We start from the raw sequence: 17,175 nt of genomic DNA, 5'->3' as shown, positions 1-17,175 counted from the left end.
TGAAAATTTTGTTTTGCTCTGTTGGTAAGATAACAATTAAAACAAAGATTGAAATACTGACTTTCTACCTATCCTGCTGACAAAGAAACATCACAATATTACAGTATTTATATAACTTCTTCCTGTAAGTCCTTTCCATATAGGACAAGTTACATGTATGCAATTTGCTCACATCAATTCTAAAAAGCAGCATTGTAAGGCATAGTGAATTAAACTTATCCTAGTGCAAACAGATTGTAGAAGCACCTTGGAAAATAAACTCATGTTAGCATTCACACTAACTTCATGCAAACAAATTGAGAACAGTTACATTGTATTTGACAGAAGCAAAACCAGGATGAGGTGTCAACTGCATATGCTTGCAGCGCAACAGCTTTTTCAGCCTATCAGCTCTTGGCCCCTCCTTGCCTCTTGGGAATTGTGTGGACCACTGCATTAATAAAGCCAGGTTTACAGATAACCCCTCAAAACAATGACACCTTCTCCAAAGAAACCCTTTCCAGGATAGGTACAAGGACAACCATTTACGAGACCGACAACAAGCAATGTTCTATATATTCTTGACACTGCCTTCAGCAATACTGTGAATTTCATCCTAAAGTTTTCAGCAGTGCACATGTGGTTTCTATCACAAGGCTGACACAGTAGTATCCTACTGTGTGAAGGTGGTGTGAAAATGGAAATAATCTCAGAGATGACTTAAAAAAACCTACACAAAACCAAAGGTCAATACATTCTCAAACTGAGAATCATCAATATATTGTACTAAGTATTAATGGTCTTCAAGGTCAATGTTTTCACTGGCCTTTGTGATAATAATATGAGCTATACAAAACTAAATGTATGAAATGGACATAAACCCATAATGCATTGATGCATATCAATAAAGAAAAAAAAGAAAAAAGATATAGTAATTGTTTTAAATGGCTTCTTTTCCTAACCTTGCTTATTCACTGCCCTCTGAGTGCCTGTTAAAATCAAGGAGCAGGTCATTCACCAGCAAAAGCAATTATAAAATGCAAATGACTGAGCATTTATTGTCAAGATCGGCTAAATAAAAAAGGTCTGATAATAACATGTTTCCACGCAGATGACATAATTGGATGTTTGTATCATAAACAATGGGAAATAATACAAGCCTTTAGCATTTTTAGAAAGGCTACAATTAAACAGTAGGTGAACATTGTGACATAAATTCTATTAAAAAGTAACAATTAAATTTCCCTCTCAGAAATTAGTAGGCACCATCTTGTGGTTGCTCTGCAGGAATGCAGTCAGGATAGCCTCTGACCGCCATCTCCTCCTACCCCTTCCCACTGTGCCAATTAGAATGGCAAAATTCTGCCAAGGACAGTGCTTTGTCATTCCCAGTATTTCCTTTGAACAAAACAGTGAGACTATGTATTAGGTAAGACTAGCAGGGTTATCTAGTTCAAAATACACTCCAGGTTATCCCACTATTAAAACATGTGCGAGGTAGAAATTTCAGAATTACTAGAAATCATGGCAAAACTACGCAATTTCTCATAAGTTTAAGATCAAATACTACCATAACCTAAATTTTCTGCAGCTCATTAAAGCTGTATGAATTTTTGAGCCAGCTAGGATCAGAAACTTCTGTTCCTGTTATCCCTACATTACAAAAACATGTTTTGAGCATTTTGCAGAAGGTTTTTTAAATTTTCGTATGCAATTCATTTTGGGAAAGAGTTGACCAGATAAATTTATGCCATCTTCAAAGACATATTTAGCCTTATATACAGGTCACAGCTTAGCATTCAGAATTTCTTGTTCAATAGAATCTGCAGTTGTAAGTAGAACAGATCTGTATGTAACTCGTGTATACTCCCAGCTACTGATCTCTGCTTTGGGCCCAGTCCTGCTAAGTGCTCATTCACTGTGCCTTGTGAGATAAATTATCCACACTGATATTTTTCAACTCAATTGCACAGCTGAAGAGTGAATTATTTGCCATGGAAAGTTCAATAGTTTCTTTTTTTTCCTTGGGAAATGTATGTGAAATATAAACTAGTATTAATTTAGTTATAGTTTTTATTGCTTTAATAATAAATTATAAATAAATAGCTATTTCAGAGAGGTTAATTGAATTTATGTTTTTGTTATGATTTGATTGTATAACTCCAGAAATACTTTTTTGGTATTACTGTTTCATTAAACATTAAGATTTAAGCTAGAATTTTATATTATAAGAAGTGTATGACCTCATCTCCCATAGTGAAACAGTAAGGTATGTGTCTCCTTTCATGCTATTTGAAGTACTTAGGAGTTCAAAATTAATAAAATGTACATGTGCTGTTTTTACATATGCATATGTAGTTCAGATATGCTGAAGGCTCAATGAGTTTTGAATGGCTATAAATGATAGCAGAATTTAATCCATATATTGTTCTTTCATATCCATAATTTCTGGATCTTCTGGAAAATACTTAGTAATTTAGGATACTCCTTTTTCAAGCAAACTAGCTTTAATAAGTGTCAGTGACTGGTAGTGTAACTGTGATAACATCCAGGCTTATCTTTCCTTCTGAAAGGTGTCAATAAAAGAAGAATTTCTCTGTGTCCATAAAGCATTGTGGTGGCACAAAATTATTTGTTTCCCAGAAAGACTACAGGGGTGTCATATGTTTCCTTTGGATTTCTGAGCATGTCAGGGGCATGGATGTTCTGAACCACTTTACTTACAAGATGCAATGTTTTATTTTAGCAAATAACACCATTTTGTCTACAGCCTTTCTGAGCTCAACTCCTTTCAAGATTTCACTTCTCCAAATAGGTTCACACCAGCCAATGTCTCTGTTTATGTGTGCACTCCAGGAACAGGATGACATAGAAAATGCTAAAAAAAATCTATATTATACACTTTCAACTCTGCTTTGCCTCCCTGCTGGAAGTATAAGTGAATATTTTGTATACCTTAAAAAGCAAATGCACATGCCCACTTAAATCTCAGGATACTCCATATACTCAGCAACTGAAATTATCTGATTTCTTTTGTTTTCTTTGTTGTTAACATGACCTTTGATCTTCCCTGTTTCCAGATATTGACACAAGCATTATACAAATGCTGGAATGATACTCTCATTCCAAAGGGATGAAACTATAAACATCACCAAAAATAGGTTTCTCCTCTCTCCCCATAAGATAGACAAGGCAGTATTACTTGCATGGTTTACTTATCCTATCAGATTTGTAGAGAGAGGAGACAAATGGCAGGACGTCTCACCTCACCTTTGGCTGCTCTTATTCCCTTCCTAGGCAAATGGAATCTGCTACATTTGGAGAGGTTGAAAGAAGACATTTTTTGAAAGTCTCTGGGTGCTGCGAGAAGAGTGGGTGAGGGGATGCTGGGGTAGGCCCTGTGTAGGGATGCAGGCATTGTTTTCATGTTAAGTTCATTCCATAAGTAAAATTGCCCTGAAATTTTAATGGTCTCCTGACGTCAGGGTATGCGGGTGTAGCAGGGAGGAGAGGGAAGGTAAATGATTGGAGGCAAGGAGGAACGAGAGAAGAGAGACCTGACTCTTTCAACTGATTCGGATTTATTCCTAACTTTTTAAAGTATCTAAATATCTGATAATGAGACTTTTCTGGTATAAATACTGTTGTAAGGTCAGATTCTTCCAGTCACTGCTATCTTTATCCATCACCAATAAGCAACCAAATGGGAAAAAAGCAAACCCAAAAACCCCCCCACCATATAAAAAAACCCCAACAAAAACAACAAAAAAAAACCCCACAAAACTATAGGGTTTAAAGAAACAAATCCTTAATTAAAAAAAATCTGTTTTCTTTCTCTCACAACTTCCAAAATGCTGTTATTCTCACATAAGATATGCATTTACACCCTGTAAAACACTGAACTCATGTAACAAAATTATTACTAAAACTGTCCTATTTTTTCTAAGTGAGAGCTTGTTAAAAATCTAGAAAAGCTAAAATTATTTATACTGATATTCATGTTAGGAATGGATAAAAATTATTGAGACTGACATGGGTTTCTTAAGTAACCACTATGTTTTCCTCACAAATTCATTTCAGAAACATAACATTCCAATAGAATTTTAACAGAAGGAATTAGCCTGTGATATCATAGAGAAGAGGACCTAAAGTGTTCTTTAACAATTAAATAAATGTACCCATGTTCAAACAGTGTTTAGGACCTTGAAAGCTCACACTGCCTTAGTGTGTATTAGAAAAAAACTTTTTTAACAGTATCTTCATAACAGGACACTTGAATACCAAAAGGTTGCCTCAAAAGAAGTGAAAACAAATAGAAAATTTTCTGACTAGTGATTCAAGTTACAAAAACTCACCAGTAGCACCTGGAAAAATACCAGTATAAATATAGCTATGGATTTACTACTGATTTATTAAATTAAATTTCTAAACATAAATTTAGAAATTGACATAGTGCTTACACTCACAAGCACCTCAAAAGCAAAACCAAAAGAAAATCAAAAGAAAACCAAACAAAAATGACAACAAAAAAACCCTAGTAAAATCCAAGAGTTTCTCTCAATTTTTAAAATTCAGAATTTGCCATAGCAGTAAAATATACATTTTTAGTTTAGGTTTAAACATGGGCACATACATATAGAAAGAATTGTTTAATCATTATGCAAAAAATTATAATTTCAACTGAGAATTTCTCAATATATTACTAGTATTTGCACAATTACAGTATAAATTGCAAGTACAGAACAAGTTAACAATAGAATTTTCAAAACTGGGTCAGTCTGAAATTACAGGCCATCATATCAGTAGTAAACCCACCAAAAAAAGAATCATGCTGATGCAATCTTTTCCAGATGCTACCAGGACAATTTTGCAGGTATAAACTCCTGTAAAGAACATTTTTATAGAGACATTTTTAGATTTTAACTTTCAGCTATGGACAGTTTGTCTTTTGAAAATCAGAATTATCTGTAGAAGATTAATTTGTTTCCCATTACAGTTTCAGATTTCTTCTTCATCCATAAAATTAACTGCAGTGAACTTCCAGGAGTAAAAAGCTGTCTTTTTTCAGGCTTGAATAAGAGGAGAAATAGTCACTTGTCCTGAAATCTGGCTACAATTAAACACATTGAAGACAAATTAAAAGCTGTAAATGTAAAACTTTGGATATTTCTGTCATCCTTTGTTATATAATTACTGTACTATAACAATAAACAGTAAGTATGCATCACCTACATTTCACTACCAGATGTTTAAAGTATTATTTAAATAGACCATCAATATAAAATAAAACAGTTAATGACAATATTTACCTTTTCCAATTGGGCATTTTTTTTTGATTTATACAAAAACTCCCCCACTGCCACAAAGACAGAAAGCACCAATCCTGCTGCCAGCACGATGAAGATTCCTCCAATATTTTGAACTCCCAAAGCGCTGGCCTCTTTGCTTTCCTCCTCTGGGCAGCCATTGCCTCTCCACCATTTCTCTTTCATCATGTGGAGCTTGCCCTCCTCCTGCAGCTGAAGAATTGCTATAGTGATCTTGTCTCTGTACGGAGAACCTAAAAAAGACCATAGGGAAGACATATTGCATGGAATATATTATATGAAATGTTAGTTATTCCTGATAAGAATAAAATGTAATACAATGTCACATGAAAAACTGTATCCTTAACAACCATAACGTTAATCAAAAAGCCATTTACTTCTCAACACGGTCACACTGGTCACATAAATACAAACCCCCATGTGCACACACATATGCACAATGCTTGATCCAGCTGGTGTTGCTGTAAACCAGGCAATTTGATGCAACAATTCCAATCACATTTAGTTCCATGGTCTCAGAACACCTTCATGCCCAACTATTATATTCAGCCAAACAGTATTCTTCTTTCAATTTTTTTTCAATCAGCTTTTAATTATGCTGCAGTAGATTTTGTCTAATGTACATAAATCTATAGGCTGTTGCTTCATAGTTTGTTACCCGAAAGCTAATACAAGGTCTGATATTTAATGAACACTTTATCCTATTACTTTATTAAAAGACCAAAAAACAAATGATGCATCAGGACCAAGCCACAAAAATCTCTATATAAAAGATTGTTAGGCACTTAAGACATCTTTCAAGCATGCACACACTTATTAACAGTGCCAGGTAGCAATACATTCAGAAAGATAAGGTTAAGTGTGTTTGGATAACAGGGATGTAAAATTCCCATATTTTGATGTATTTCTTTCTCATAATTCAGTATTTTAAAATGACATGATGATTTTGTAGCTTTTCAACATTTCAGTATTTCAAGGAGCAGTTCAAGGTGTGGTGTCATATCTATGTATGTCATCTGCTCTCTTTTTCTTTACATGGTGCATAAGGACTTTTCAATGAGTATTTTAAAACCTACATTAATAAATGAATAATGGCAATGGAGAAAGCTTTTCTTTTCTTTTTAGAGAGTAAATCACATCAGTTAGAAGTGCTTTCTATGTTAAGACTTGTGTAATGTTTAAGGAGAGAACAAAGCCATCATTTTCCTTCTCCTTCTAAAATGGGAACAAAAGACTTCATTAAAGCGGTTAAGAAATCTCAGGAAAAAAAAAAGCTTAGATGAAAAGGCCTGGCATTCCCTCTTTCATTTGATGTGAATGCAATTCTACAACGAAGCTCTCCTCTTTTTCTTTCTGTCATGATAATGCTACTTACTAGTTATAAATTTTAGGGTTTCCTTTAGCTGAGTAATAAAATGCACTTTCATTAACTTGTTACTTTTAAAAAAATCCTCTGTATCCATTTGAGAGATGCTGTCCATTTGAGTATATAATGTACTGTGATCAACTGTGAAGGAGCTGAATTGCATGGATAGGATATTTTATAGTCTTTAAACTGTCAGAAAACATATATATTATTTTTGGAATTTCTTTTATTTTATTCTTTATTTCTTCAATTTCTGTTTACATATCTAGATCTTATCATGAGAATAAAGCTAATAGCAAAGAGGTGCAGTGCCAGGATAGAAGTAGAACATAGAAAGGACTATTAATTACAAAATACAAAAGTACTTTTTCTTTTATTCAAGAATAAAAGGAGGGAAGGGCTCTCAGTATTTAAATTGCAAGGACTCAAAGTATTTAAATTGCAAGGACTTGTGCTTTTCTCATTTAAAAAAAGATGATGTTTAGTACTAGAAGGTAAACTGTTTGCTAAGCATTTTATAGGAAAGAGAAAGGAAGGGAAACAAACTCCTGCTCTCTTGTGCATGCAGGGGCCTAAGTCACACTATTTCAGACCATTCTGATTATACTGAAACTCTGCAAAACCCTACACTTGACACATTTCTTCAGTCAGATGGAAGAAGAAAAGTGATTAGTCCACAAGAGCCTGGGGAAGTGTAAGTGCATTCTGTAATCTTCTGGGGATATTTTCAACATTACACTGCATATAAATATTTAACAACAACAACTTAAATAACATTAGATTCAGAGAAATAATCCTGGACCCAGTTTAAGCTGTCTTCTGATCTGACAGGCTGCTTTCTAATTAAATTGATTTGCATTTTGTTTCCACACTTACTCTTGGTCTAAATATAGTGAGTACCAACTATACTTCATGTATTATTTATATATTCTGGGGATCAGATTTGTACACTTACAATTCTAGTCTCTTTGAAGCCGTTAAAAAATGAACTGACTGAGGAATTCATAGACACAAACCATAATGCATGGACTAATCCTGTCTACAATTAATTAGTTTATGAGGGTTGCATTAGAAACATGCAGTTTATAGTGATTCAGTTCAACGGTGTTTGTATTACTTACTGTTGGTGATTTGCAAAATTTTACACAAATAGTTTTGGAATGGACATATTACAGGACCTTTGGTGTTTCTACTCCAATATTTGTATTGTTATACCTTGTTATCTTGTCTTAAAAGTGATACTTTCACAAGTAAGGGTCATTATAGGTTGACCAGCATTATATTGCTGTTGTTAAATCAAGCATTTAAAACTTTATACTCATGATAAAGCTAGCATTCAATGCTCTAGTTATATTCCATTTCTGAAGGACTTAAAATGTTCTAAATTCATTCATTTACAACATTTATAATTCATTTACAAATTTCATTCATTTGCAACAAATACTGAGTACACCTAATAATCTAATATTTGGGAAAAAGTAATTTTTAATGCTGCTTATACTTATTAAAGTGGCTATTAAGAGAACAAAGGAAGCATATCAACAACATTATTTCCTCAGACTATATTTGCTCCTTATCTTTTTTTCCCTTACAAGCTGGATTGCAAGTCCCAGCAATGGAAAATCCACCCAGAAGCACCTGAAGTGGCTAAAAGTATCATGGATCTGTGGATGACAAAGGTAGCACCAAAAAAAGAAGAAACAATAAGCAGAGAATATGGTCAAGGAACCCCGATTACGATCTGGATGTTAAAGCTGTTTTCCTTGCAGAACTGAAAAAAATCAGCAAGTAAATGCAGAAGATTTCTGACATTTATTGGTAATTTCCCCTATCACACTTATCACTTGACTGAAAGATGAATCGAGCCTTTCCATGAGGTGTTGCAAGAAGGCCATATCCTACTTTTTACATTTTTTTAAATCAGAAGTGTTTCATTTCATTTCATTTCATTTCATTTAAATTCTCATTAAAGAGAATTTACTGTTCAAAACAAACCCAAACAAAAAAAAAAAAAAAAAGGAAAAAGAACATAGAAACTTTAAGACTCACAGACAATTCTTATTAATGAATTTGCAAAATAAAAATGGTATGAATAAGAGTAAAATATAATCCATAAGAAAAAAAAAGAAAGAAAAATAAAAGAAAGAGAGACAAATTCTGAAATGTGAAGAAATAGAAACTTCACATCTTGGCCTTCAATAACAAGACAAAGCAGTTGAAAAAAATAATCTTAAAAATCTGTGCATGGTGGGGAGACAGGGAGGGAACAGACAATGATTTTTAAAACTCTATTCCAAAATCAGGAGGAAAAAATGACTGTATAGTCTTCCATTGAGTGCAGAGAAGACCAGTATAGAAATATCTGACTTTTTCTCTCCTCTGTTTTCCTGGTTTCTACTGCTTTCAATTCTCTCTCAACTGATTATTTATTCCCATGACAGAGAGTGGAGGGCCTACAGAATATAATCTATACATTATTTGCTGATCCTATTCTACCTGCTGTTTGCAGAAATAAGAATTTCTGCTGGAAGAATTTTAAGACCTTCTGTTATAGATTTTTGAGACCTTAGTGCCTTCCTACACAGGTGCAACAAACTCAATAAGGGATGCAATAACTTCTACTTCAGTTACCTCCTCATGAAAATTTAAAATAAAAATGAAAATTTACATAAAATACCTTTTTCTGAAGCACTTGTACAAAACTAAGACAACAGAGTCTCTCAGAATTACTGCAGAAGCTATACATAGATATGTTTTCTGCCCTGAAGTCTCAATATATAAAGATTTATGCACATAATGATATGTTTAATCATGAATTATGAACACATAAGCTTTTTATATAGAGACTTCACTGCATACAGATTAGTATTTTGAAATTCTGCTGATCTGGCTGGTCTTGAAAATGCTTCCTAATAGATTATAACTTAGTAAAATCTCCTGCCTTGTTACTTTCAGTCTGTTTTACTCATTCCATCAAATACAAAAAGAGTTGGAGCATGCTGGGATCTGTAGAGCTGATTCTGACTCTTAGTAAATCGAAAAGAAGAGCAGCATTCTGCTAACTCCTTTATTAAGAAAGTGTAGAACCAGGAAATTTTTTGTTTTATCATTCTAGATGTATTCTGCCAAAAGAAATCACTATGAATTGCCTAGTATTTTGAGAGTTGGTGCCTATGGGACATACTTGCATGTTACTTTTGATTTGCTAGACAGTAAAATACATTCTGAACACTCATAGACCACTGATAGTATCTTTTATTCCTGTTATTTTTTTTCTTTTTTTAATAATAATCCCAAGATCATTCTACTTATCTTGCAACATTATCTGTGTCCTTGGCCTAAGTGAAAGAGAAAGGTAGTTCAGAATACAACATCATATTCAGAACCTAGGTACAAAATTTAGATAATTAAGAACTTCTTTGAGTAATGAAGTATTTACTGAAAGGAGAAAGTCACATGTAACATGAAAGATATCTAGGTTTTGAACCTATGTGACTAGTTTACGTTGAAACAAGATAGAAGGTATTTCATTTACACATAATAGATGTTTAGACTATGAGGAATCATGGAAAAACCGTGGAAAAAAAACAGCCTCATACATCAGAGGGCCTGAAAAACCCGACAGGAATTTGCAGCACAGTCAGCATTCAGTACTAAAGACTTGACAGTCACAGTTATAACATGCCATAGGAAAGTATTAGGCAGCTAAAGGGCACTGGATATAGGAGAAGCACTTTATCTCCACAGAAATGTATTTGTTTTAAAAGTTACAGCCAACTCTGCTCCCTAACTCTGTTAAACCTCTCTAACTGGGAAGTGAAGGAAGCGACAGAAAGAAAGGTCAACATAGCTTGGTTCATTCGTCCCATATGTGGGTTCCAAAGTCTCCAAGCAACATATGAAGAAAGAATAGGGATTCTGTCAGTTCCCAGGCCCTGGCTCCACTTTCAAAACCAACTTATTTTCACATGGGAAAACATAATTGAGGAGTCTTTCCAGGTCATGGAGTAATACCGTTGCCATAGGTCGTGACTTGATGGATTAAACTTCTTTGGCAATGACAGGAAGCAAGCAACAACCTACAGTGAAGATAAGACCAATAAATCAAAAGAAAAGGGAAGAATTCCTGCAAACTTGAAGCATACTCTCCTTTATCCCAAAATCTGGACTTCAGTTTAACATGAATTAAATAAGCAACCAGTTAAAAAAAAAAAAAAAAAAAAGCCAATTATGAAAGGTGTTCTCAGCAGAAAATTAGCCATTTCCATAAGAAGTAGCAAGGTATAAAGAGTGACCGGGTATTTCTGAGAGTATACCACAAACCTGAGATCATCGCATTACACTGGGAGATGGATGTGTGTTCTAACTATAGCTTTGATAACAGGCTTGCTTTGTGATGTTAAATCAAACACTTTTCCTTCTTTTTTTTTTAGCTCTGTGCTTCACAGCAAATTTGTTGGTTTATACTTATGAAATACTCAGACACTACAGCCTTCTTGTGTCTAAGGTCCATATGAATTAATAGCAAAGTATCCCAAGTATATTGAAAACAATTGTTATATTAATAAACTTTATTAAGACCTGGACATAGGTCTTTTTAAAGTAGAAAGGCTTGAAAATCCTATGTTTGCCATTCCAAGAGACAAATAACATTTATATATTTCCTATTTATTAATGATTAACAAATTAATATATGAGATAGATTTAATTATTTAAGTTATTAAAAATAGTAAAAAAAGATATATTTGTTGCTCCTCTACCAACTGTCCTTCTAACTCTTTACAGACTTTTAGCTCTATATAGACTTTAAGGCTTCTGATCATGAAGAAGCCTTTTTTAAAAGGTCACATGTTATGGACAATATTGGTAAAAAATAATAAAGTCTAAAGCAAGAAACACTCACAACTTTGCAAATTTAATTTAGCTGTGTTGCATGCACATTAGGTTTCCCATTCTTTTCCTTCTGATTAAATGCAAAACTTTTAATTTTTCTGATGTTTTCCAAAGGATGTATTGGGGTAAAATACTTGTCAGGATGGGTTATCTTTTTTGACAAAAAAAGTGTTTCTTGATTCTTAATGCTAACCCTGAGACTTCATACTGCATTAAGATTATAATATTTTAATATTAGACATACTGTAAACATTAAATATTTATTAAGTTGCAGTTACTATAATGGAAAATCCTCAGTAGATATTTTCAGCTGTCTAAACTACCACATATCTAAATTAAAACTGCAAACATTCAAAACGAAATCCAAACCAAAGCTGGGCACTATAACTACACATATATATTCATCTTTGAGCTACACGTACAGCTTGGAAAAGACAAGTTGCTGGCAAGAGGTAGGAAACATTTAAAATCAGTATTTTATGGTGAATGTAACCAAAATCCTTTCACAAGTGGTGTGTCCTCTAATTGTTTTCATTTTTTCCCCACTCATAACCATTCCCAACATATGCTAATTTCTGGTCCTTTCTTTATAGAGTCATCATTTAAAAGTTCCTGCAGGTTTATAAAGCTGAAATTTAACCAAGATGGATTATGTAGCTGAGATTTATTTCATATTAATTTTCCAGCCATAAATATGCAACATAATTGATACTAAAGTTAGATGAATATTTGGGAGCTGGAACTCCAACAGCCATTAAATAATTCTTGTGTTCCCGACTACCTCTTGTTTTAGGACTGGGAAGTGGACATCCTTGAGTATATTAATTTGCAACTAGCTTAAAACATATGCATCTTCCACATTACCAAAAAAAAAAAAAACAACCAAAAATCTCAGCAGGATAACAGTTGCCTACAATTAATGTTATACATAAGATACGATGATAACAGGTTTAATAGTAAATATACAATGATTTTCTCTGTTTCTTTTTGTAGTACCAAGATAACCTGAACAGAATGAAGGTGTTTTTAGATTTTTTTACTATATTAAATACTCAGATCATTGTTAAATTATTATATTAGCCATGCACATTTTATTCTATTTTTAATTTTGTTGCTTTATCCTTTCTTTTAACACAGTTTTGTTTTCTCAGTCCCTCGTCAAACTATCATTATAAGCTGCTCTAAATCACATCTCTTAGATTAAACACTGAATTCAAATGAATGAATGTTAGTAACATTTTTCATAGACTCTTCATGCATTTTAACATCACAGACAGTTTGAAAAGATCTTAATCGTAATACACTATTATCTCTCTACCCCTGTTGAATTGCACAGCTGCAGAATGGGAAGATATCTTTATTCAAACTTCTACTGAGAAAATCAAAGATATTATTTTTAGCACAGATAAAAGTATTTCATATTTATACAGTGTTTCCTTTTTTCCAATTCTCCTTGAAAATCTGTATCCCTCACATGAATGGTTTGCAAATAAAGCCTCTTTTGGAAGAAATATTTGTGTAACACTACCCAGCAATAAACAGATGAATTAAGGAAGCCTAATGCTTACAGAGAGTGTAATCAGACATTGGAATGGGCTGCCCAGGGAGGTGGTGGATTCACCGTTCCTGGAGGTTTTTAAGGTGAGACTGGATGTGATACTTAGTGCCATGGTCCAGTAACCATGGCAATGTTGGACCCAGGGTTGGACTTGATGATCTTGGAGGTCTTTTCCAACCCGGTTGATTCTATGATTCTATGATTCTATGAAATGCTACATGCAGTTCTTGTACACATGAAGGTTTTGGTCAGGCAGATAAGATTATGTTGAAAGACAAGAAAAGTGTAAGGTAGTAACAAAACCATCTAGACCTGAAAACCCATTTCATGCTTTTGCATGAAATCTCCTAGCAAGCTATAAGGGAAAATCTCCAAGCAATGAATGTCAGTGTTTTCCCATTAGCTGCTTCGTCATGGGTGAGGTATGAAGTGGCCTTGGGTGCATCTAACTGCAAACCATGGAAACACCACATGCTGGGATGCAATACATAGTTTGTAACTAAGGGCAGTGTATCAGGACAGAGACATTTTAAATTTGACAATGTATTACATAAAATCATGGAATCACAGAATCATTAAGTTTGGAAAAGACCTGTAAGGTCATTGAGTCCAACCTTTGACCAAACACCACCACAGCAACTAAACCATAGCACTATGGCCACGTCCAGTCATTTCTTGAATGCTTCCAGGGATGGTGATTCCACCACTTCCCTGGGCAGCCCATTCCAGTGCTCGTCAACCTTTTCAGTGAAGAAATTCTTCTCCATGTCCAACCTGAACCTCCCTTGGGCAGCTTGAGGCCATTTCCTCTTGTGGTGTTGCTAGCTGCCTGGGAGAAGAGGCCGATCTCTTTTGAGACAGTTGTAGAGAGTGGTAAAGTCTCCTTTACTCTGGGCTAAACAACCCACCTCCCTCAGCTGCTCTCTTTTGACTTACTCTCTAGACCACGTGTATGACATGTACATATGTCATACATATATATGGTCCTAGGTACAATAACATCAACACTGAAGTTATAATAATGTCTTTGCTTCGGTTACATCTATCTGGGAAACTCCTACCATAAACCGCTTCTCTAAGGCAGAGTCTGCTCACAACAGCTACCAAATGTTAAGCGTTTTGGAAATTCCTTGTTGATGTAAAGCTCAGTCTCTTAACATGCCTCCCAGATAGTGCTTCAATATGCTCTTACTCCTGAGTCAACTATAAAACACAGTTCTTTCATCAAAAATGTTAGCTACACATTCTTACATTTCAGAAACAATAACTTAACTGCTCAAGCAGTTGAAATTCTCAAATTAGTTTCAATACATGGTTTGACCTGCATAAAAATAAATAATATGCACCTATTTTTTGTGCATTATGTTTGACTAATGAAGACAAATGGGTTAATTTGTTTTAGTTACAGAAGAATTGAAGCTCAGCACTTTTATGCATGTATTAGTGATGAATATTACAGTTCAGATTGTATGAAGGATTACAGGCTAAGTGCAGGCAAGCAGAAAAAAAGGCCTCCTGTCTTGGTACACAGTTTCCTATTTATTTCTACAGAGACAGATTTTTTATATGTCTCATCTTCGAGGACTGGTAAAAACTGCTCATATTATGTAATTTATATAGTCTGGATGTCTTAACAATAAAATTATTGCTTAGAAATTATTGTTATTATTATTATTAATAATAATAATAATAATTTTAGATTACTTTAGATTTTGAAAACTATTGGGGGAGTATGTTGAGTATTCATACTCTAAATGCAAAAAAATTGAAATTAACTAAGACCCTATAATAGATATACATAAGAACATATGCACAGTTTCTAAGTAGAGTGCTGGATTGTGAGATTGAAATTTTTCTACAGGAGAAGTACTTTACAGCAGCTAATAAGCAAGGATGGGTCAGACATTCTCAGTGTCCCTCACAATATCAGTAGGGAATAGCTACAGAGCCTTAAATCTCAACAATGATTAAATTGAAAGCCACTGTTGACTGTTGAGTTTAGTACTTTACAGAGAAAATCTGGGAACACATTTGCAACAATGAAAATTTTAAACTTCTGAACTAATCAGTATTTTCAGATATGTAGAATTTTGTTTTAGTTACATCAACCAAGTGTATTGTTAACAATTTGGGGGACTAAATTTATACATAACTTACCTGTTATTCTTTTCAGATTTGAAACTGCATGCTTTTTGAAAGGTTTCTGTATCATTCATATCTGTGGCTTTGCTAGTTTTACATAAATATATTTAATCACAGATGCATCAAAAGTATAGACCTTCTGCTTACCCATCAGTGTCAGACACAACAGACTTACTGCAAGAGTAGAAGTAAATCTCACTAACTGTCTCCGTGGAGCCTAGGGTGCTCTTTTTCTTTTTCTTGTGTTTCTTCAAACAAAGCAACTTATAATGCTGATTTTAGAAAATTGTGTAATGTTTAGGAGAAGTAACAGAAATATTTGAGAAAAAAACCTTCCTACATCTTCTGGTAAAGAAGAGTCTAAAATTATGTTCTGCATTGATCACTGACTGCCAAATATAAAAATTAATTGAAATTAATGTGCCAGTCATGCTCAGTGCCAGTCATTGTGCTCACTAACGTTGCTTTCCAGTCTTGTCTGAGATTTAAGGGAAGTTTTTAAAACACACCTCTTCAAAACATGTCACCTTTTAGGTTTGGTGGAAGTGTAGAAAGAGAATTATGTCAGGACCTTAAAAAGCAGCCTTAGCCACAGTAAGGACTTAACTTCAAAGAATAAGGAATGTTGGTAAACTCCAAACAGTTACATTTGAAAGGATTTGTGGGATCTTTTTTTTTTCTTCTTTTTTAAAGGAATTTAATACAAGCCAGTATTTTTATTTCTTGTAGTTCTCTTGCTACCATAGTGTTCTTTGATTCTTAGCCTAGACCTATGGGAGACCAAAAAAAAAAAAAGAGAAAAAAATGAAAAAAACACCAATGGGAAGGGGATGATGCTTAAGTTCTGCAAAGCTTGAGATAGAATGACTGCAAAGTATGGGGAAAAGACATTTTAAGAATATGACAGCTCCTCTCTGCACTGCAACTACTGACATCTGTTAACTTACAACTGTTTAATTGCTGCTGAGAGATACATTGCAGCTTTTTGCAACCACCAGAAAATGGGGAAGTCTCTCAGGATTGTCTTCAACCTTGGCCTAACAGCTGGCTGTGCAAAAATCCCATTTTCTCTTCTCCATCCCTCTTTGTCTGTTATCACTGCTTCCTTCGTACTATGACTGGTGCTCTTCCAGCCTCATTAGAAGTATATAAACATGAAGTAAAATAATTTTATGAAAAGAAAGGTGAACAGTATTCTCCTGGTTTAGGTCACTAAACCAGCTCATATAGCTGTCAGTTTTTGCAAAATGCAGCAGCCTTATGGCACTTTAAAATCACACTGAAACTTCAGCATTACTTTTGTATTCAGACATTTTAGAGATAGAAATGTTATGCCATGTTAGAGATAGAAATGTTATGTCTGGGAAGCTTTGTTTTTGTTTTTTGTTTTGTATTTAATAAGTGATCTGAATCAGATTGATAAATCTTTATTACCCTTGTTGTTTCTAATAGAGGTAAATTAAGACTGAAAATGTGTGCATGTTTGTGTATCGGTGTGGGAACAGTAAAGAGCACCACACAGAATAGAAGCATTAAGCATGCCAAAGACTCTTGTCAAACACTTCTTTAGGGAAAAAGTCAGTCTTTTCTTACAAATCTGTCCCCAAAAGCAGTTGGAAGTTCAAGAGAGAACTTCATCTAACTAAGAGGAAAAAACTATCAGAACTGAACATTGACAAGAATTGAAGTAGTGTGAATTGGTCTGATTCACACTAAGCTAAGACGTATTTGGAATCCTGAAGTAAGCTGAAGGCACTCAGTGATTAAAATATAATATTCCAACCCAGATCTTTTGGTGAATTTAGTAATCTAAATTCTTCTCTAAGAATAAAAGCAAAAAAAAAAAAAAAGTCAAAAAAAAAGAGAAAGAGAAAGAGAGAGAAGAAAAGAAAGGAAAGGGCAAGGGTGGG

General features: G+C 34.1%; 1 protein-coding gene across 5 annotated transcripts in view; it reads right to left on the bottom strand.

Moving 5' to 3' along the window:
• GRIK2 (glutamate ionotropic receptor kainate type subunit 2) overlaps window positions 1–17,175 on the bottom strand; it is a 365,941-nt gene that overhangs the window by 11,776 nt on the left and 336,990 nt on the right. For 4 of the 5 annotated variants that reach the window (XM_017818725.1, XM_017818724.1, XM_017818727.1 and 1 more), the window contains one exon: window positions 5,289–5,539. In XM_017818725.1, the coding sequence (XP_017674214.1) occupies window positions 5,289–5,539 (251 nt within the window). Of the gene's footprint in view, window positions 1–4,725; window positions 5,090–5,288; window positions 5,540–17,175 lie in introns of those variants that run through there. The other variant, XM_017818726.1, reaches the window with a different exon arrangement.

This window comes from Lepidothrix coronata, unplaced genomic scaffold (genome assembly GCF_001604755.1).
Source record: "Lepidothrix coronata isolate B3197 unplaced genomic scaffold, Lepidothrix_coronata-1.0 Scaffold70, whole genome shotgun sequence".
NCBI classification, from domain to species: Eukaryota; Metazoa; Chordata; class Aves; order Passeriformes; family Pipridae; genus Lepidothrix; species Lepidothrix coronata.
The sequence above is the reverse complement of the archived record's forward strand: the minus strand, read 5'-3'. Positions and strand labels throughout refer to the sequence as shown.